A 21,704-nucleotide genomic window follows, 5' to 3' on the forward strand; every position below is an offset into this window, starting at 1 on the left:
AGTTTGCAATTATTTTAAATTAAATGTTATTCAGTTCAAACAATGGAAAATTCAGGTATGAATATCAACAGTGTAGGAACACATAGATCACTACTTACTGTAAAGAAGACATGTTAAGTTGCAGGCGGTCACAATTAAGACACATACATAAAGCTGTTGGCCACAGCCTTCTTCAGCAAGAGAGAAACACCCTTCATACACACAAGAAAACACACACAATTCTAACACAACCACCAACTCTGGCAGTTCGGGCCAGAAAGCAACTATCACGTGGAAGGCAAGAAGGAATGTGGTGGGCCAGGGAGGGTACGGGTGGTGGACAAGATTAACGCTGTCTGGCAGAGTGTGCAGCTGTCCACGAGGATGAACGGCCACCATGAAACTGTGGCCAAGAGCAAAGTAGACCACCCAATGGTACAACATGCAGCTGAACATAACATTCTTGATTTCAATGGCTTCTTCACTACCCAAGCTGTCTGAATCCTCCCCTACACCACCAACTTTTCTGAACTGTGCAGATGGGAGTTATCCTGACAACACATTTTCCGCTCTCGTAGTTTTCCCCACCTCAACCTACAGTAACACAATGTCCCCAAACCCTCCAGCCAGTAGTTTCCACCCCCTCTGTCCTATCAACTCCTCCCCATTCTTGTCTCCCACTCTCTTTGAATGCCACCCTCTGCTAGTGCACCCACCTATCTTTCCCCACTCCTCTCCTTTTTCACTCCTCCCTGCCCCCTAGCCTCTTGGCACTGCACGTGTTGGCATTCTAGTCCCTGCACACTCCACCAGACAGTGTTCATCTCTCCCACCACCCAGACACTACTATCCCTTCCCTGTGACCCTTCAGATTGCTGCTTGCATCCCACATGACAGTTGCATTCTGGCCCAAGCTACCCTAGTTGGCAGTCATATGTGCATGAGATGTGCTTATTTGCGTGTCTGAATGGTGTCTATTTTTCTTTTGCTGATGAAGGCTGTGGCCAGAAGCTGTATGTAAGTGTCTTTTAGTTGTGCCTGTCTGCAACTTAACAAAACTGTGATTTAATATGAGAGTTGTTAAGTGTAACTTACTCTCTTAAAATATTTAGAAAAAGTAAATTGGATGGTAATATTTAGATATTTCCTGTCATCTTTCTTTTCATGAGCTTTAATAATGACATAAAAAGAATATTAATCGTAACTTCAGCACAATAAAGAAAGATATTAGTTATGAATCTCCCACTCAACACACATTTTTAGAAAGGGACGTGGTGTCTCTTTACATCACCATATGAAATATTTTTTGTACATATTATGTTTATGAACAAACACAAGTTTATAATTCTGCATGGAATGTGTTCAATCTACGGGAAGGTTCTATTTTTGAGATTGTGTATAATTTTTTATACTTTTAAACAGAAATTTGATTAATCATATATTAAGTGTTCAACACCAATTTTGTATACACTTCAATGTTTTTTACCATTTTTCTAAGTTGTGTTGTGGTAGTGATCATCAGAATGTTAATTTTGAACTCGCATGTTACTCGCTCATTCTCTTCCACAACTAAATCATTTTCTCCCATGATTGATATCCCAGCCTCCTTTTTCACTAACCTGTTAACAGTGGCACCAAACTGTGTGAACTTTAGCTACATAGGAATCACAGCTTACAAGTAATTGTTTATTTAAGCTTTCCATGATCTATCTCAGGAAGCACCACGTAAATTATGACTATTAAGATTTTTTTTCTGTAGCTTTGCTTACCCACAAATAGAAAATTATCTAACATAACAAACTGTACTTCTGTAAATGAGAGGCAGGACAATACGACATAGATTTAATTGAATAAATGTATGTAACATGTTGACATAACTTTGTTGTTTGTTGGAGGTAGTTTTCATGACTTTTAATGTCTGAATCACATCTACACAGTTTTTCTGTTGTAGTAAATGACAAAAGGTACAAGCATGTTAATAACACTGTTATAATTACTTATACACAGTCCAGTCACATTAATGTGACCACTGCCTATGTTCGAAATAAATGTGCAATAACCACTTGTAGGCGGCAGGTGGCAGCACTAGCAGTGGAAGGTAGATAAGACGTGTAAGGGAGACACAGGAAGCAGTGCAGTTGTTTCCATACTGTGGAAACAGAGCGATTTATCTGGCATCCAAAACAGCATGAACATGGCTTTCAGGCCTAAGGTGGAAACATTTCCAAAATGGGTAAGTTTGTCAACCATTTGCATGCCATGTGATTAAAGTATACCATGCATGGCAAAATGGAACTATCCAAAACAGGCACTGAGGCAAGTATGTCGTACCATGGGTCATAGATGACAGGGGTAAATGATGGATATGTAGATGTGTACAGGCAAAGAAACATGCAACTGTTGAGCAGCTGACCACCCAGGTGAACCAAGGGGCTACCAACAGTGTCTCCTCAGCGAACGTTGCTACATGTGGGCCACCCAAGCTGACTGTTATTTGACAATGAAGGCTGGGATTTGCATGCCAGTAACTGCAACTGCACGTCCATTGAGTGGTGACAGGTGGCCTTATGGGATGAATCACATTTTATGCTCCATCGGACAGACGGCTGTTGGCATGTACAATGTGAAATGCTTGAAAGCAAACACCCTGCAACAGTCGTCGAAAGAGTCCACACTAGAGGAGGGAATGTTATGATCTGAGGAATATTTTTGTAGTATTCCCTTGGTTATCTCGTCATTCTGGAAGGCACAGTGCATCAGCACAAGTATGCATCTATCCTTGGGGACCACGCCCATCTCTACATGCAGTTTGTTCCTCCTGAGCACGATGGCCTCTACCTGCAGGACAATGCAACGTGTTACACAGCTCGCAGTTTACATGCATGGTTTGAAGAGCAACATGATGAAATTACCCTACTCCCGTGGCCACCAAACTTCGAGTTTAAACCCAATTGAAAATGTGTAGAATCATCTTGATTGGACTGAATGCACCATAGATCCTCAACCAAGAAAACTAGCACAGCTGACCACGGCACCAGTGTAGATGTGGTTCCACATCTCTGTCTGTACTTTTCAGATCCTCATTGACTGTTCCTGCTCGTTTCACAGCAATCCACACTGGAAATGGTGACTATTCAGGCTTTTGATAGCTGTTCACATTGACACACATTAATGTGACTGGACAGCATATATTTAAAGTTAACTATGTATTAGTTACTGCATCCATTTTCTGATAATAGTGGGTACATACCCATTAATATGTTAGACCATTTTAGTCAGACTCTTACACAACATTGAATTTAGTAGTGTATTCCTGTTTCAACAACTTGTACTCAGGTGCATTTGTAAATGGCAAACCTTAGAACATAAGATATCACAGACTTGCTTCCCTTGCCACAGTGATATTTAAATTGCACAGCATTTTTGGTGTGAGTCACTTCGACTAAAATTTTGCAGGTTCTAGAATGCTCACTTAGTGTTTCCATTCATCATTATAGTGTTTATAACATATTTTATGGGTATGTTATCAAATATTAATCAGCTGTTAACATTCGCAAGTAGAGCTGTGGGAGCAGGTCATGAGTCATTTTGGACAGCTCAGACAGAAGAGCACTTGCATGAAAGTCAAAGGACCCAGGTTTGAGTTCTGGTCCAGTGCACAGTTTTAATCTGCTTGGAAGTTTCTGCTGTTAATGTTATTTATTTTGTATTCATTTATTAAATATGCAGTTATTCAAGGTATTGTGGGAGTGGGAAGATACACAAAATAAACAATCAGTTACACACAGTGCAGCAGTTGCCATTAATAATTTGAGTACTGTTTATTCTTTGCCTTAGTTTCTATGGAGTTAGAATATTCCATTGTTGATTATTTGCTTTTATGTTTTACGAGAAAAAGAAATAAAGTTGTATATTCTCAAATGTGTGTACATTAAGTTATTATTTAACATGATGATATGTAGCAGCCATAAAATGGTGACCAAAGACTCAGAAGAACTTGCACAGCAAGAAACAAACAAGCGAGGTGACACATTCGCCAATGCATACAACAGATGGCAGAAGTCCTATGATACATTTAATGTAGCTACAGAGTATGTTGCTCACTCAGATAGAAGACTTGTAGAATGAAATAGTGTAGCATGGAAACATTTCTCCTGGACAAATTAATGATTTTCACATGACAGGCTCCACAGTTGACGAAACTACAAGAAGTGCTGATTCATCTAGAAGGGCATATGGAGGTGCGCATGCCTCAGTTCCTGTCCGATAAATTGGAATTCTGATTTTTTGTGTTAGAGTTGGCATTCATTCATAATAAAGTAACAAACAACCAAGAAAAGTTTGTGATAGCAGTCAACGGTCTGGACACTAGAGCAGCGGCATTAGTAGAATATGAAATTAAGCATTTGCCAGCAACACAGTAGCATAAAAGTCTAAAGAAGATTTTGATAAACAGGCTTAGTAACTGTTAGATCAACGGATATACAATGTATTACGCAGCGAGTGGCAAGGTGACAGATCTCTCACAGAATTTTGGCGGCAGTTATGGGGAATAGTGTCTCTTTTATACCGAGAAGATTGGCACCAGGTAGGTTAGCAGACGCAAATGCCAAGTTTGAATCTATGTTAGAAAAAGGAGTAATACAAAGATCTGATAGTGCATGGTCCTCACCTTAACATCTAGTTAAAAAAAGAAAAAGAAAAAAAAATCAGAAGTTGGAGGCCTTGTGCAGGGAACTGAATGCCTGCATGATACCTGTTTGGTATCCAGTGCCTAATATTTGTGATTTTATGAATGTATGGGTGAGAGTAAAATATTTCAGTGTCATAGATTGTCAAAAGGCATACTATCAGATACCACTGCAGACATTGACATACCGAAGACTGCTGTCATTACACCTTTTGGCCTCTTCGAATTTTTACATGTACCATTTGGCCTTAAAAATGTGGCTCAAACGTGGCATCGTTTCATTCATGAGGTGTTACGAGGGTTACGCTACACCTTCGCCTATCTTCACAATATACTTGTATTTTCAGTGACACAAAGTCTCCATGAGGTGCACCTTATCAGTTTTTGATCGACTATGTTGGTACTGGGTAATAATTAATAAAAGTAAGTGCAACTTGCAAAAAAACCACATGACGTACCTGGGTCTCACAGTTTCAGCAGATGGCATCCTCCCATTGGAAGAGAAAGTGGAACATACACAACAAATATCTCAGCCATTGGATCTGCAACAATTACTGAAGTTCTTAGGTGTTGTAAAATTTTAGCATCAGTGTCTGCCAAGAGCAGCTGCTTTGCAAGCACAGCTCACAGAGTGTGCTGACAGGTCCTAATACCTAATAAACATCAGAATCTAGACTGGACACTCTGCATGCAGCAAGCCTTTGAACAGATATAGACAAGTCAGAAGCAAGCTGTTTTACTGGCTCATCCTGAGAGAGATGCGAGACTAACTGTAATAGTTGATGCAAGTCAGGTAGCCATTGGAGCAGCGTTGCAAGGGTCTGCTGGACACTGACAGCAGTTAGAGTTTTTCTCACAGAAACTTGAGGATTTAAAAGGAGTGGAGAATATCATAGTAGACTATTCTGTGGATTACACGAGATTGGTGAGAGGGCAAAGAGAGGACTTACAACTTCAGGTTTTTCAGCAGAGCACATCGAAAGGGTTGAGACCTCAGGAAAAATGTCCGGAAGGTGAGGCCATTAAAATGTGGTGTGATACCTCACAAGGAAGACCTAGACCATTTGTGCCTGACTGTTTACAGTCAGAGATATTTGAAAGTATACATAATTTGGCTCATCCAGGTACACGAGCAAGTATCATGTTGCTGATATAACACTTCTTTTGGCCTGGAGTGAGGCTAGATTGTCGAAGGTAGACACAGGTATGCCCTGCATGTCATCAGTGTAAGATGGGACATCATGTGAAGAAACCAGTGGGACACTATGATGAACCATCTGGTTGTTTTGAACATGTGCACTTTGACATCATTGGCCCACTGCCAATGTCTGAAGGTTACTGTTGTATGCTAACAGCAATTGACAGATTTAAGAGCTGGGCAAAAACTGTACTGATTCTAGACATATCAGCAGAGACAGTCATTCGAAGTTTCTTGGCGACATGGGTAGCAAGATTCGGACACCAGTGCATGTCACAACTGACCAGGGTCGTCAGTTTGAATCCTAATTATTTCTTGAACTGGTGAACATTTGTGGATTCCAACATGATTGTACAACAAGTTATCGTCCAGAAAGTTACAGAATCTTAGAGCAGGGGCACAGAACACTTACAGTGGCATTGATGTTCCATGGTGACAGTTGGTCTACATCATTGCCACTGGTGTTATTGGGTCTCTGCACTGTTTCTAAACCAGACCTAGGGGCATTCATGACAGAGCTTGTGTACGGAGGAACCTTGAGCTTTCCGGCGAATACTTTGAAGAGTGTAATAACAAGACTGACCTACTGTATTTACTGAAGAGGGTTAAAGTGCAGCTGTCTAACCTCCAGTCACACCCGTCAAAATGACATGGCGACATTGTCATTTGTGTGCGGAAACTTAAGCAAGTGTTTGCGTGTGATGTTACAAACTGATTCAGTAAGAGCCCTGTTGCAGCACCACATGCTGGACCTTATAAAGTACTGCAACATAATGCACACACAGTGGAGCTCCAGATTCATGATAAACTGTACTGTTACTGTGTCAGTCAATCGAGTGAAGCGTGCTCACTTACTGCCGAAAGACTTAAAACAGGAAGACATACAAGACTTGCAGTGGAATACAGTGCTACAACAGGCGCAAGCATCTTCCAGGGACCGAGCGAGGTGGCGCAGTGGTTAGACACTGGACTCGCATTCGGGAGGACGACGGTTCAATCCCGCGTCCTGCCATCCTGATTTAGGTTTTCCGTCATTTCCCTAAATCACTCCAGGCAAATGCCGCGATGGTTCCTCTGAAAGGGCACGGCCGACTTCCTTCCCCATCATTCCCCAATCCGATGAGACCGATGACCACGCTGTCTGGTCTCCTTCCCCAAAACCAACCAACCATCTTCCAGGAAACCAATTAAACTGAATCTGGTGGAAGATACGGCATCGGAGGAACAAGACACACAACCAGTGATTTGTCCAAGGGTGGCTCGGAAAGTCTGATAAAAGTTTCCACACACGCCTGGAGCTCTACTGTACCGGAAGGGGGCTATGTGGGAGAGGAAGATAGACAAAATAAATAAACAGTTATGCACAGTACAGCAGTTGGCAGCAAAGATGTTAATTATTTGAATACTACTTATTCTTTGCCTTTTATCTATGGAGTTAGAATGTTCCATTGCTGATTATTCACTTTTATGTTTTACAAGAAAGAGAAATAAAGTTGTTTGTTCTCACATGTGTGTATAAGAAGGTATTATTTAATGTGATGTTACGTAGCGGCCATAGTATTATAGTTATGAAATATATCCTATGTATCAAATGGAAACATTAATTGAGAAAAGTGTTAAAATTACAAGGAGACCAAATAGGTTTACAGGATTTACCTTCAGGAGGCAAAATTCCTAGTACTGCCAGTATACACACTTCAAGAAGAAAATGCTAATTCTAGCTTTCACAGATAATCTGTTTGCTGTGAGGACGAGTAGGAAAGTTTCAGAAGACAGTAGGGGGGGGGGGGGGGGGAGGGGGGGGTGACAGATTACTCTCAGTGGCATTGTCAAACAATGAATTAATACATGTAATACTGTTAAAATGAGGGACTAGAGGGAAAAAATCTGTTTAAATGATAGCTGAAATGAGGACCTGGGTGGAAAATGGCTGCAGCATAGAAAGTGAGGGCTAGGGAGTGATTAAGAATGGTATGTTAAGCCAATTGGATTGTGAAAATGTTGAATGCACTGGAAATACAGTCCCCACATGCACATTACAGGTGAGGAGAACTAGTTGTAAAATACAAAGGTCTTCTTTGTTGCTTACTGTCCACAAATACGGTAATCCACATTCCACAAGACAAGCTGGAGTCCTTAAAACTGTGCATTATGAAAATGAGCAAACTGAGACGTGGCTCTGTTTTAGCTCTTTTGTGTGGTTTGTTCTAGATTATGAGATACAAATCGTTGAATCCTCAACATCATCTATGTACCTTCAACCAATTATTGAGTTGTGGTTTACTCATCTCATAACATGTGCTTATTATTCATCAGATTAATTTACAAGACACATGTCAAAAATTAGTAACACAAGTCACTTACATAGCTAGTGAGCTGGAGCAGCATTGTAAAGTTAATGTTTCTCCCCAGAATAATGTTGTATTTATGAAATAATCCTAATGATCAGTGGCATCCTGCTCAGTTTATCTGCTCATCCTTCATGAACTCTTTCACCTAGTAATAACATTTCTGTATTTGAGTATCATGTAGATTTTTCTTCAGTAGACATAGCTTCATATTCAGAATGTTCTTCTCTTATAGCATGTTGAAGATTTTCACTGCATGTATTGGAGAATCTGAGCTTGTAATATTAATTGTTGAATGTAATCATACAGTTATGTTTATTTCATATGTTATATGAATGATGAATCTGATTTTCTATGAATAATTGTGGTTTGCTGTCTAAAAAGATTATTATCTCAATGAAACATACATGGTGATTCAAAACTCATGTTCCAGTAGACAAATAAGGTGTACCAGAACTCCACCTAAAAACTTTCAGGGGTGGTAGTGTGGACCAAAACAACAACAAAAAGTCTAACATAGACTCTAAAATGCATACCTCACAAGCTATGAGCACTAGTTTATCTTTGCTACTGTGAAAAACATCTCATCTACTGAAGTGAAGTGCTCATAACTCTTAAGGCATGCACTTCAGAGCCCTTTTTTACTTGTTTTGAGGCCATACTACTACCTCTGAAAGTTTGTTGGTGGAGTTCTGTTTCACCCTATTTGTCCTATGGCACATGACTTGAGTTAGGGGAGGGGATTGTTAAATTTCCAAGTAGTGGATGACATGGTTCACTGACATGTGCAGTACAAGTTTCTGATAACTTGGTTCTCTAACATCAGTATATAAGATTCATTACCAGAACTTCCCCCAAAAACTATGTCATTCAGGATTGCTGATTTAAAATAGCTACAGCATGCAGTTTTGTGTGTGTACATGTCAGTGACACCAGACAATATTAGCATAGCAATGTAAAGCTACATAAATTACTTGGTAGGTACTCAGTATGGATATTCTGGTTTAAATATGTATATACATGTAGTCCTAGAAAATTGACAGATTCCACATCCACTGTGTCCTTATTTTTGTGGCTTATTTTTATGTCCTGGCATTTTGATTGTTGGCTCCTGAATCCCACCATGTGTGCTTTTAGGATGTTCAGAGTTTGTGTAGGGCTGCTTAGCTGAAACCATGTTTCTGAGCCATCAAGTGTATTAATGATGCTGTCAGGATTTTTTTCTGTGTCATGATTATTATAAGTCTGTGTCGTTTGCCAACCATGGCTGGATAGACTGTCAAAAATTACAAAACATATATACTACAGTACAAATGACATGTAACAATACAAAAAATTTAAAACATTAAGCATTTTAGTATAGATACATTTAATCTACTATTGACATTTGAGTTCTGACATATTCATTAGTTTTAGAGAAAGTTCAGTAAAGTCATTAACTTTCTTCACAATGAAAAAAATTTCTGGATGAAGTAGAGCAGACATAGTTTTAAGTCTCTTGAAATTTTGTCCTTGAACCTCTCCAGTGGCAGAATCTGCACTTCCATGGGTAGTTATCCAAACATTCTCGAGGTAATATTTTGCAAAACTGTCTCTTGTTTTGTACAGTCAGCAGGATAATACGTTTATGCTCTCTTTGTTGTGGGAATTGTGGTTATGTAACTCATGCCTCTGGCCGAAGGAGTTTAGATTTTTCTTAACTTGAAGGAAACTCAAAAATGCATAATGATTATAAATGGTCATTATTCCCAATTTTGTTAATGGCCTGCAGTGTTCTTTTCTCCTATCTCCTACTCGATGTTGTGATTGTTGTCTCCTTCCGTTTTTTTTCGGCCTGCATGTAGAGTGGTCCCATAGTAACAGGCCCTAGCCGATATGGCTGTGAAACAATTAATAACAAAGTATTAGGAAATACTGATCAGTTATCACATGTTTCAATTTTCTCAGGACGTAAATGCCTGGTGACAGTTTGTCACTCCAATGTGCATTGTGTTCTTACCAAGAGTTTGCTATCCACCATGAACCCCAGAAGTTTCACAACCCCTACGCAGTTTAGGTATTTTTTGTCAGTGAGGCTGTGTATCAATTCTTGCATTTTTTCCTTCATTGGTTTTCATTTTGTTTATTACAAACCATCCTTTTGTCACATTAAACAAGGCATCTGCCTTGCTGGCTTTGATGCTTTTTGAGTACAGAGTTGCCATTTGCGAATCGTAAGAACTGACCATGAGAGCTTTACAAAAACTAGGAACAGGATGGGACCCATTACTGCTCCCTGTGGCACACTGTATTCCAACTTCTGTTCACATGGTAGTGCTCCTTGGACTTACATGATATTCTGTATTCCAGATAAGATTTGAGGGTTGCCAGAACACTGCCTCCAACTGCATACTCATTAAGCTTATTTAGGAGGACATTATGAGGACTGCAGTCAAACACCTTACTAAGGTCACAAGGGTCAGTTCTAAAGATCCTTTTTCTTCAAAACTGTGCTTTATCCAAGTAACCAGATCTAGTGCTACTGTTGTAGATTTACAGTTCCAGAAACCATGCTGTGCGCCCGCATCTCGTAGTCGCGCGGTAGCGTTCTCGCTTCCCACGCCCGGGTTCCCGGGTTCGATTCCCGGCGGGGTCAGGGATTTTCTCTGCCTCGTGATGGCTGGATGTTGTGTGCTGTCCTTGGGTTAGTTAGGTTTAAGTAGTTCTAAGTTCTAGGGGACTTATGACCACAGCAGTTGAGTCCCATAGTGCTCAGAGCCATTTGAAACCATGCTGTGCAACTGAGAACAGTTAATTAATTTCTAAGTAATTTGAGATTCGGTCTTTCATTGCAGTCTCAATGACTTCAGCAGAGGTTGAAATTATTAAGATTGTTTGAAGCTTGCTACCATTCTTGGGTCACCCTTTTTATAAACTGTACTGCCCATGCAAGTTTCAGAAAGTCTGGAAATACACGTGCCATAGATGCACTTAATAATTACCATAATTAAAGATTCAGTAATATAATAAATAATTTTCTTAAGAACATTAGTGGACATCAAAATGTCAGAAGGCTTATAAGATTTTACAACAATGTCAATGTGTTATTAGATGAATGAGGAACACTAACTTCACTTAATGAAGGTTTATTCAGTACTTGCACATACAAGAGCACGAAGTGAACTGCCTCTGGCCAGAACACATACAATATATATACAGTTGCAGAACATTCCAGTAAAATGATTCTTGACATTTGTGGATACTTCTAGAATTTACTCAAAACGAATATATAAATTAAAATGTTACAGTCCAGGTGAGTTTTGAACTCATGACCCTCCATGCAACAGCCAAGCATCACAACCACCACACCACGGCGACTGCACTACTCAGCCTCTTCTGCGACAATATTTATTATTTAATTTTTTCTAATTTCCTCTAGCTCATCATGGTGCACCTTTTGTCATTCCTTACAGGAAGTCCAGGGATTGCACTTAGTGTTTCTCACGATGTCAGTAAAATAATTGTTGAAATCATCTGGACTACACAAGCTTAAGGGAGTGGTGGATGTTTTTTTCCATGTTTTCATTGATCAGGTCCCAGGCTGCCTTGCATGAGTTGTGAGCTCCTGCGCTGAACCTATAATTGCTTTTCTTTTTGGCTTCTTCTACATCCTTTCTATAAGTATTTTTGCTTTTAAATATTTGCTGTAAAATATTTTCCTTGCACTGGGATCTGTTGCTGTTTTGGAGGGATCATGTACACTCAGGTGAAAAGTCATGGGATACCTCCTTTTGCCCATCACAGTGCAGCAACTCGATGTGGCTTGGACTCTACGAGTCATTGGAGGAAGTCTCCTGCAGAAATGTTGAGCCATGATGCCTCTAGAACAGTCCACTATTGTGAAAGTGCTGCCAGTGCAGGAATTTGTGCACAAACTGACCTCAATTATGTCTCATAAATGTTCACTAGGTTGCATGTCGGGCAGTCTTGGTGCCCAAATAATTCACTTGAATTGTTCATAATGGTCTTCAAACCAATTGCAAACAGTTGTGGCCCAGTGACATGTTTGGGAACATGAAGTCCAAATGGTTTCATGTAATTGAACATAACCATTTCCAGTCAGTGATCAGTTTAATTGGACCAGAAGACCCAGTCCACTCCATGTAAACGCATCCCACACCATTATGGTGCCACAACCAGCTTGCACAGTGCCTCATTGACAACTGGGGTCCATGGCTTTGTAGGATCCATGGCTTTGTAGGATCTGCACCACATTTGAACTCTACCATCTTACCAATTGAAATTGGGACTCATCTGATGAGGCCATGGTTTTCCTGTTGTGTAGGGTCCAACCAATTAGTCATGAGCCCGGGAGAGGCACTACAGGCAATGTCATGCTGATAGGAGTGACACTCCCATTAATCATCTGGTGCCATAGCCCATTAACACCAAATTTTGTTGCACTATCCTTCTGGATACATCTGTTATATGTCCCAAATTGATTTCTGTGGTATTTCACACAGTCTATCTCTTTATTACTGGCAATTTTATGAAAAAGCCACTGTTCCCGGTCATCAAGTTAATGCCGTTGGCCACTGCATTGTCTGTGGTGAGAGTTAATGCCTGAAATTTGGCATTTTCGGTACACTCTTGACACTGTGAATCTCAGAATACTGAATTCCCTAGCGATTTCTGAAATGGGATGTCTCATGTGTCTAGCTCCAACTACCATTCCACGTTCAGATTCTCTTAATTGCTGTAGTGTGGCCATAATCTTGAATTACTTGAGTACAAATGACAGCTTTGCCAATGCTCTGCCCTTTTATACTCGCTGTATGCAATGCTACCACTATATGTATACATGCAGATCACTGTCCCATGACTTTTGTCACCTCAGTGTAAAGCAGTACAATGCATTTTAATTCGTTCAGTTCACTGGTATACCATGTTTTTTCTTCCTCCACATTTTAACTGTGTTGTGGACATGTTCACAGGAAATTTTTTGGTCCTCTGTGGCTTTATAAAATCAAACTTGGTTTTAATGGTGTAGAAGAACTCTTCAAATGCATCAGTTGCTTTCATCTCCTGTAATCCAGGCTACCACACTACTGCAGATAGTGCTGTCTGAAAAGCAGTTAATGTTTCCATATTTATGAACCTTTTTGTGAGTAAATAATTATAATGCCAGGAGACATTTGGTTGATTACTAGGTCTTTTTATATAAATTTCCTGGACCAGTGCTCTGTGGTCAGAGATCATTAGGTCAACTGCAGTCATATCATAATCCCAAGTATTTAGGTTTGTGATCACAGTTTCAAGGCAAACAGCACCTGTGGTTGGTAAATGGTTTGCTACAGATAGTTCATAACTGGATATTATGTTCATAAAGTCTCTCTCCTTAGTACTCTTTACCAAAATGTATATTGAAATTACCACACAATGCAGTTTTTTATTTCAGTTTTTGATTAAGTAGCTCAGGCAAGATTCCATTTGGATGAGAAAATTTTCATAGTTGCCATTTGGAGAATGGTGTACTGAGACAGTAATTATATTAAGATCTAATAACGTCAAAGCAGCCAGCTCTTCTAATCAAAGGTCCACACAGAAGTTCTGATGCACAAGGCTTCATTTGTTTAGTGTTTATGCTTTGGTTGTGCGAGTTCATTTTGTGGGTAAATCAATAAACACAGACTGAAAATAGAGTATTCAGGCACTCCCGGTGTTGTTATTCTTCATTCTGAAGGATATTTTGGTATGTTGGAGGATATAATTAACCTCTGCCTTCCATAATGTAGGTATGACATAAGCCACTGTAGGGCACTGCCCTCAGTTGCATGTTTCTCTAGTTAGTGAATTAGCATGTGTGGTTTATTGAATTAAAGGCCGTTGTGGAGTGACAGAAGTTGTTGTTATTGTTTAGTGAGGTACTTATCAGTAAACTAATTTATGACATATAGATAGTATTTTTTCTTTGCTCTAAATCAAACTGATAGTTCAAAATAATCTCATGTGTTACAGTAAAATTTTGTATCTGGATAGCAGCTGCTCTCTCAGACACTATTGATGACTCCTTTTTTTTTTTTTTAAGAGTGTTTTCATTTCTGCATAATTTTATACATCTGGGATAAAAGTTTGTTTGAAAGATTGATTTATTAATGCAATTAGAGAACAGCTTACTCTTTTATACATTGATTTGATTACCTTTGTGGATGTCCAGTCACCACCTGCAGAATTTTTTAATGATAGTATATTGTTTTCTTTGTCAAAACATTTCTAAATTTTGTGACACACACTTAAGGTTTGGTATCTGAATTGTCTTTTTTTAAATCAGTTATACTGGAAGACACTACAGCCATATGAAAACATAAGTTGTATATGTTTGACAGTATATTTGATTATTCAGTAACAAGTAATTGAATGTGCTCTAGGAATAGTAAGAATATTACGGAGTTCAGCCCTGTTGAAATATTTGCTATGAATTTGATGTTGGAGTGTGGCTTTATATGTTTGCAGTCATGTTGATTTGAGTTGTGCCGTAATGTTGATATGTATGTTTACTTTCAGCCAGTGCTCAGTGTTGGCTAAATGGGGACGAACTGAGCCTGGAAAACACAAATGGAACAAGTGCTTCCCTGAGACGGAAAGAAGGGCTTCTGACGTGCCCTGGTCCAGGTGACCCTAGTCATTATACAGAGTGCTGTTGGGATTCACGTTATCAGTGCTGCCCTGTCCAGGCAGCAGCCTCAATGGATGATCAGTGAGTGATGATATGCTAATATTTCCATGTGCTAGTAGTAGTAGTAGTAGTAGTAGTAGGTGTGTGTGTGTGTGTGTGTGTGTAAATTGACATAGTACGGCACTGGTCATCTTCATTTTCAGATTCATTATTTCATCTTTGCCCATGATGGTCTTGAAGAAATGAAAAGGCTCTGACTAAAACATGCTTGGTGTAGATTATTGATATCTGTGCTTTTCAAAATTGATGGTGTATTCATTGCTATCAGTATCAACATTTTGCAAAGAGTGGCTGAGAGCAGATTCATGAAATTGAAAATATAGTACAATGATTTTTTCCCTCATAATATTGTGATCTTCTGAAAGCTGGTTGGGAACAAGAATAGTATGTAAAAGTATAGAGTGAAACTCATAAGGTCATGCCACATTCGGGGGGAAAAAAACCACACTTGATTTAATGTTAATAAACAGTGAAAAGAGTAATGGTGAGAAGTAACCATCCACCATATAGTTGAAGTGTTGAGTGACAGACAGGCTCAGAAATCATAGCAAAACCATTGGATAGTGTCCTTGTGTTTTTTTTATTTTTTTTATTTTTAGTAGAAAAACGTAATTTGTTAAGATTACAATTTTGGATGTGTTGTCTAGTCAGGAAAAAGATGTCTGCAAGGTATTTAAATGTTCTTTCAGATTTGTGTACTGGGAGATTCTGAAGTATACAGTACTATGAAAAGAGTGAGTGGCATATTTGAGCAAATTATCATTTTCATTTTAACAAGTAATAGCCTGGTTTTACCATTATACACAAAAGGTGGATATCTTCTTCTTTTTCCTGGCCTTACCAGTAGATTACATTAGATGTACTTTTCGATCCAATTGGTCCATAATGAGGAGATCCTCTGGGATGTGTGACATGGAAGAAAACAAGAATACACCAAAAATATTTACAAAATAAGAACAGATATGCTATTGTACCTTCCACAGATCCCAAAATGAAATTTCCCTTGTTGATGTGGAATTGGTTAAAAAAAAAAAAAAGAAGCATATTTGCATGTAAAAGGATATAAAACTTGTCACCAAATAATAAATATTCATTACACTTAGGTGCATATGATAATTCTTACTCTTGTAGACCCATATCATCTATTTAAAACAAAAAATAAATAAATAAAATAAAAACATTTTACAGTACTTACTTACAATGATCACATTACTGCGTAAATTTGTAAAGAAGACAGATTGTATCCAATATTCACATCATGTGATGTTGTTATTAACACACATGTATCAGTTGGTTCTGCTCAGAAATTCATCAAAGGAGTAGAAGGAGTTGGCCACCAATAAATCCTTTAGGCTCTTCTCAAACTGAACTTAATTATTAGTTAAACTTTTTATGGCTGCTGGCATATTATGGAAAATATGTACTACTTCTGAGTAGTGGACACTTTGCTGAACCAAAGTGACTGACTTTAAATCTTTGTGAAAGTTATTCTTATTTCTAGTATTGATTACATGAACTGAGATGTTGGTTTGAAAAATGATATATTTTAACCCTTTAATGCATACTGTAGCTGATAAGCTACAGACCTCATTTCTTCGATTTATTCCATATGGAGAAACATTTTCGATCAAATTCGTTATGTAGCTAAGTGTATACACTCCGCTGCAGTTTCTAGTAGTTCTTCATAGCGATCATAGATGGCAGGACGAGCTGAAGCAGTTCGACAGTGAGCTGTGTGGACATACTGCCAAGTGTGTGTTTTGGCGGAAAGTTGAGGTGTGTTTTTGGTGTTTGTGCACTGATTTCTGGGTTTGAAAATTACTTTTTCATTTTGAAAACGTAAGTAGATATGGTGTAAACAGTTAATTCGAGTGTCTTTGCGATAGATTTGAAATGAGGCCTATTTTTGTGTATGTAGCTTATCAGCTACATTTTTCATTTACTGCATTTCAGGCGCTGACGTAAAAATGTCTCGAAAGAGTCAAGAAGAAATGCTTATGGAATGGTTAGAGATTCCACTAAGCAGTGATGACGATCTTGAGTGTTTCTCTGAAGATTCCATTCAAGATGAGACATATGTTGCTCCAGAATCTGTTGATTGTGATAGTGACAGTAGTGACGAAGAAAGTCAAGTACCAGTAATTAGGACTGAAGATGTTTCTGGAACAACACAATCTGATGTTATAATGAAGGAATCGACGTCACAGTTGTCTGATAATGCTCTGAAACTGCCATGCAGCAGCAAAAATGTTACCAAAAACAGCAGGAGTGTGGTTTGGAAAGATAAACAGTTGATTATTCCCGAACTGCAGTCAAAATTTCATGGCAATGCTTCGTTACCAGAAGAAGTAATAAACTTAAATACTCCATACCAATTCTTCAAACATATATTTCCATCTAAATTGTTTGATCTAATTGTCGAAGAGTCTCATAGATACAGTGTGCAGTGTAATCCTGATAGACCAATAGATTTATCCTGTGATGACATAAAAAAATTTATAGGCATCTGTCTCGTAATGTCAATAGTTCATGTACCTAATACGAGGGATTACTGGGGAGAAGTTACTGGTACTCATCTGATCAAGACAACAATGACAGTGAGTCAGTATGAGCAAATACGTAAGTTTCTTCACTTCAATGACAACAGTGCAATGATACCCAGGGGTGAAAAAGGTCATGATAGACTCTTCAAGATAAGACCCATAATAGAATTGATGAGATCTCGGTTTCAAACAATACCTGTTGAGGAGTGTGTTTCTGTTGATGAACAGATGTTCAACAAAGGCTAGAAGTTATTTGAAACAATACATGCCAAACAAGCCTCATAAATATGGATACAAATTATTTGTTATTAGTGGCATATCTGGTTATGCCTACGATTTTGAGATTTTCACTGGAGATGAAAATGAACCAGAAAAAAGAGTGACTGGGGAGGAAGACTTGGGAGCAAGTGCAAATGTTGTAGTTCGACTCAGTAGGATACTACCAAGAAATATGAACCACAAACTGTACTGTGACAATTATTACACAAGTCTGCCACTGCTTGTATGGTTACATAAACAAGGAATTTACTCACTTGGGACAGTCAGAAGAAACAGAGTGCCAGACTGCAAGCTCCCTTCAGAAGCTGAGCTGAAGAAAATGGCACGAGGTGCATCAGTAGAGCGCGTCGCAACAGTGGATGGTGTCGACATATCAAATGTAGTGTGGAAAGATAACAAGAGTGTGATGTTGCTTTCTACACTTGCTGGACAGCAGCCTATTCATGAAGCAGGGGAGGTATGACAAAAAAACAAAGTCAAGAATAACAATACCTTGTCCACAAATAATTAAGCTCTACCATAAACATATGGGAGGTGTTGACCTTCTTGACAGCATAATGGGTCGACATAAAATTCTTGTGAAAAGTCGAAAATGGTATATAAGATTGTTTTACCATCTCCTGGACATGGGAGTAGTCAATTCCTGGCTGTTGTATAGGAGAGTAGCAGAAACCAAAGGGATTAGGAGAACTATGAAACTCTCCGAATTTTGAATGGAAATTGCTCACTGTTTGTGTCGCTCAGGTCAAACTTCAGCAAAACGTGGAAGGCCAAGTAATGAACTCGAAAACCAAATACAAGCTAAGAAGACAAAGGGGCCCACAGCACATGTACCTCCACAAGATGTAAGGCTGGATCAAGTAGGTCACCTGCCTTCGTACTTGCAAGTGAGACAGAGGTGCAAAATGCCAGGATGCAAGGTATTTTCCTGGGTTCAGTGTAATAAATGTGCAGTTGCATTGTGTTTGCACAAACAAAAGAACTGTTTTCAAACTTTTCATGTAAAGTGATTATCACATGCTTGGGTACAAACCTGTTGGAACTAGATACCTTATTGTTCATATATAAAAGTGTATAAAATATACAATAAATGCTCAATATTTACAACATTAATGTCCTATTTATTATTTTAGGATTTTTCCCTTCCTATACAAAGTATTTAATCATAATCAACAATTAAATTACGAGAGATTTGGTCAAAATTGAGGGAGCAAAATAAGCACATTTATTGTGGCTCGTAAGGTGTTAACTCAAAATGTAGCTGATCAGCTACAAAGCGATTTTCAACAATAGTGCTTTGTTAATTTAATTTAAAAAAATTTTTCAATATTTTTTTCGAAATGTAGGCACTATAAACTAAACATGGTAATTTTTACAGCTTGAAATAAAAAATCATGCATTTAAGGGTTAATGACAAATTTCATTAAGAAATAAATGTATTGGGAAGCAGTAGTTAGCGTCACAGTTCTTTGAACAACCCTCTGCTGGACATTCTTGAGTTCACACCATAAATAATTCATGTTGCACATTTTTGGCGAGGAGTACTTTAGCTTAGCTTAATAACGTACCCCATAAAATAATCTCATATGACATTATGGAATGAAAGTAAGCATAATATACCAGCCTCTTTATTTTTGTATCACTTACATCTGATAACATTTGCATAGCAATTAGAGATTTGTTTAGGTAGTTCTGCAGTTCTGTGGTATGCTTCTCCCAGTTAAATTTATTATCAAGCTGTAATCCCAAGAATTTAACACTGTCAACTTCTTATCTCTGCTTGTCATTATATGTTAAGCACATACTGGCAGTAAACCTTTTACAAGTTCTGAACTGAATATAGTATGTTTTTTCAAGGTTTAATGACAGATGATTGGCTAGAACCATTTATTAATGTCCATCAAAATTTCATTATCCGACCTTTCTTAGGCTATACATGATTTACTATTTGTTGCAACATTTGTAACATCTGCAAACAGAAAAGTAAGGGCACTAAGATTGAATCTTGGGGGATGCTACATGCTATTAGTTCCCAGTATATGGGGTCAACATGTTAATCTGGATCTGGCAATGATAGTGGTAGATAGTGGCCAGATGACTTTCCTGTTGTCACTCCTCCAGGGGATGGTATTTGTGTGTCTCATCTGTCTTCGTGTAATGTTAACCCATGTGAAAGTATGAAACAGTTTCCAGAAATGTTTTTTATGAAACAGTTTTCAGAATATGTGCAAATCCTGTAACTGAGGCAGGATGTTGGTACCAGCACAATTTACCGAGTTGGATTTGGGGAACTGCCTAAAAATCGCGTCCAAGCTGGCCGGCACACTATCCCTCATAGCTAATCCGCTGGGCAGATTTGATCTGGAGCCAGCACACCTTCCCAAATCCCGAAAGTGGCATGATAATGTGCACAGCTATCCTGGTGGTTTATGCAAAGCCCACCCTTACATCCCAAGTCCACCATAGTTTGTCAGAGATTTCATCATACTGCTATAGTTTGTGATGGCTATTTAATTGTGGTTAAAAGGGCAACTCATTCACAAACTGCAGCCATGTGCTTCAATTATTCTGAGACATCTTTGGCACAGGGATTTTTCAATGTTCACTAGGGAAGAGAAAATGTAGACATTAAAGATGACACATATATCTTCCATACTCTGAAGCCAAAAAGTTGGATGAAGTCCTGTAGCCACTGATGTTCTTTACATAATTTTTGTTGACACTAATAACTGTCTGTCCCAAAGACAAACATCTAAACAGATGGCCTGTGAGACGAAATATTATCTGCATGTCCAAGTGCTTATGTAGGAGAGCCTCTGTTTAAAAAACTGATGGTTCCCAAAGGAAGTTGTGAGAAGAAACAAAAATAGAGAAAAGCAATCAGTCACTGGGAAATTTCAAATCGGCGCACACTCCATTGCAGAGTGAAAATTCATTCTGGAAACAATCCTCTAAGCTGTAGCTAAACCATTTCTGTGCAGAACATTTCTTTCAGAAGCGTTAATCCCAGGAGGTAGGTAGGAGAACTTTGGTGAAGTTTGGAAGGTACAAGTACTTCAGGTGGAAATAAAGCTGTTCATGCAGGTTTGTGAGTCTTCTTTGGATAGCTCATATGGTTGAGCACTTGCCCCCAATAGGCAAAGGGCCCCCATGTTTGAACCCCAGTTCACCACACACTTCTAATATGCTAGGAAGTTTCAGGTCCATACAAGTGGTCAGAAACAAACTGTGGTGGTCAATGTAGTCTTTCTACACCCGCCATTGGTAGCTCACAAATGGGGGGGAGAGAGAGAGAGAGAGAGAGAGAGAGAGAGAGAGAGAGAGAGAGAGAGAGAGAGAGGGGGGGGGGGCGGTGAGGGAGGGAGATAATTTCTTAATGTTTTAAGTTCATGGTAATTATAAATAAGAATCTATCTTGAAAGCTTCACATTGAGAATTTTATACGAAACTGAATTCTGCTTTCACATTGGAATACCCTCCATAATTACTTTCCAGTGTAAAAGGTTGTTGTTATTGCTTACTTTTACTCTGTTTTCTTATATGATGTAATTGGGGTAGTAGCGCATTTCTGGAAGATGCTCTTAGCCCAAACAAGGGCTTCCGGAACTATTTGTGTTGTCACTTTATAGACATTATGTAGGCCACATCAGAGAATTTTAAAAGTGGCATCCTGGTGATTATAAACTGCATCATATGATTTGTAGTTCATAAAATGAAGTAATTGAAAACAAACTACAGCACTCACTCATTCAAGAAACACTCCCCCCCCCCCCCCCACACACACACACACAGTGCTGACAACAAAAGTGAAGTCCCAGAGGAATGGCCAGATGTCAGTGCAACTTCGCACGTGTATACACCGTTGGTGGGTGTGTAAATGATTAGAATTGTAATTCTTCATTGTTGTCCATGTTTAGTGTTGTTACAGATACTGAGTGATCACTGTGAAGGA

General features: G+C 38.8%; 1 protein-coding gene across 1 annotated transcript in view; it reads left to right on the forward strand.

Annotated features, from left to right (window-relative positions):
- Positions 1–21,704, forward strand: part of LOC126249774 (uncharacterized) — a 50,758-nt gene that overhangs the window by 9,654 nt on the left and 19,400 nt on the right. Inside the window, exon 2 of the mRNA XM_049951458.1 lies at positions 14,759–14,951. Within this exon, the coding sequence (XP_049807415.1) occupies positions 14,759–14,951 (193 nt within the window). The remainder of the gene's footprint in view (positions 1–14,758; positions 14,952–21,704) is intronic.

Source organism: Schistocerca nitens, chromosome 3, assembly GCF_023898315.1.
Source record: "Schistocerca nitens isolate TAMUIC-IGC-003100 chromosome 3, iqSchNite1.1, whole genome shotgun sequence".
In the NCBI taxonomy this organism is placed as follows: domain Eukaryota; kingdom Metazoa; phylum Arthropoda; class Insecta; order Orthoptera; family Acrididae; genus Schistocerca; species Schistocerca nitens.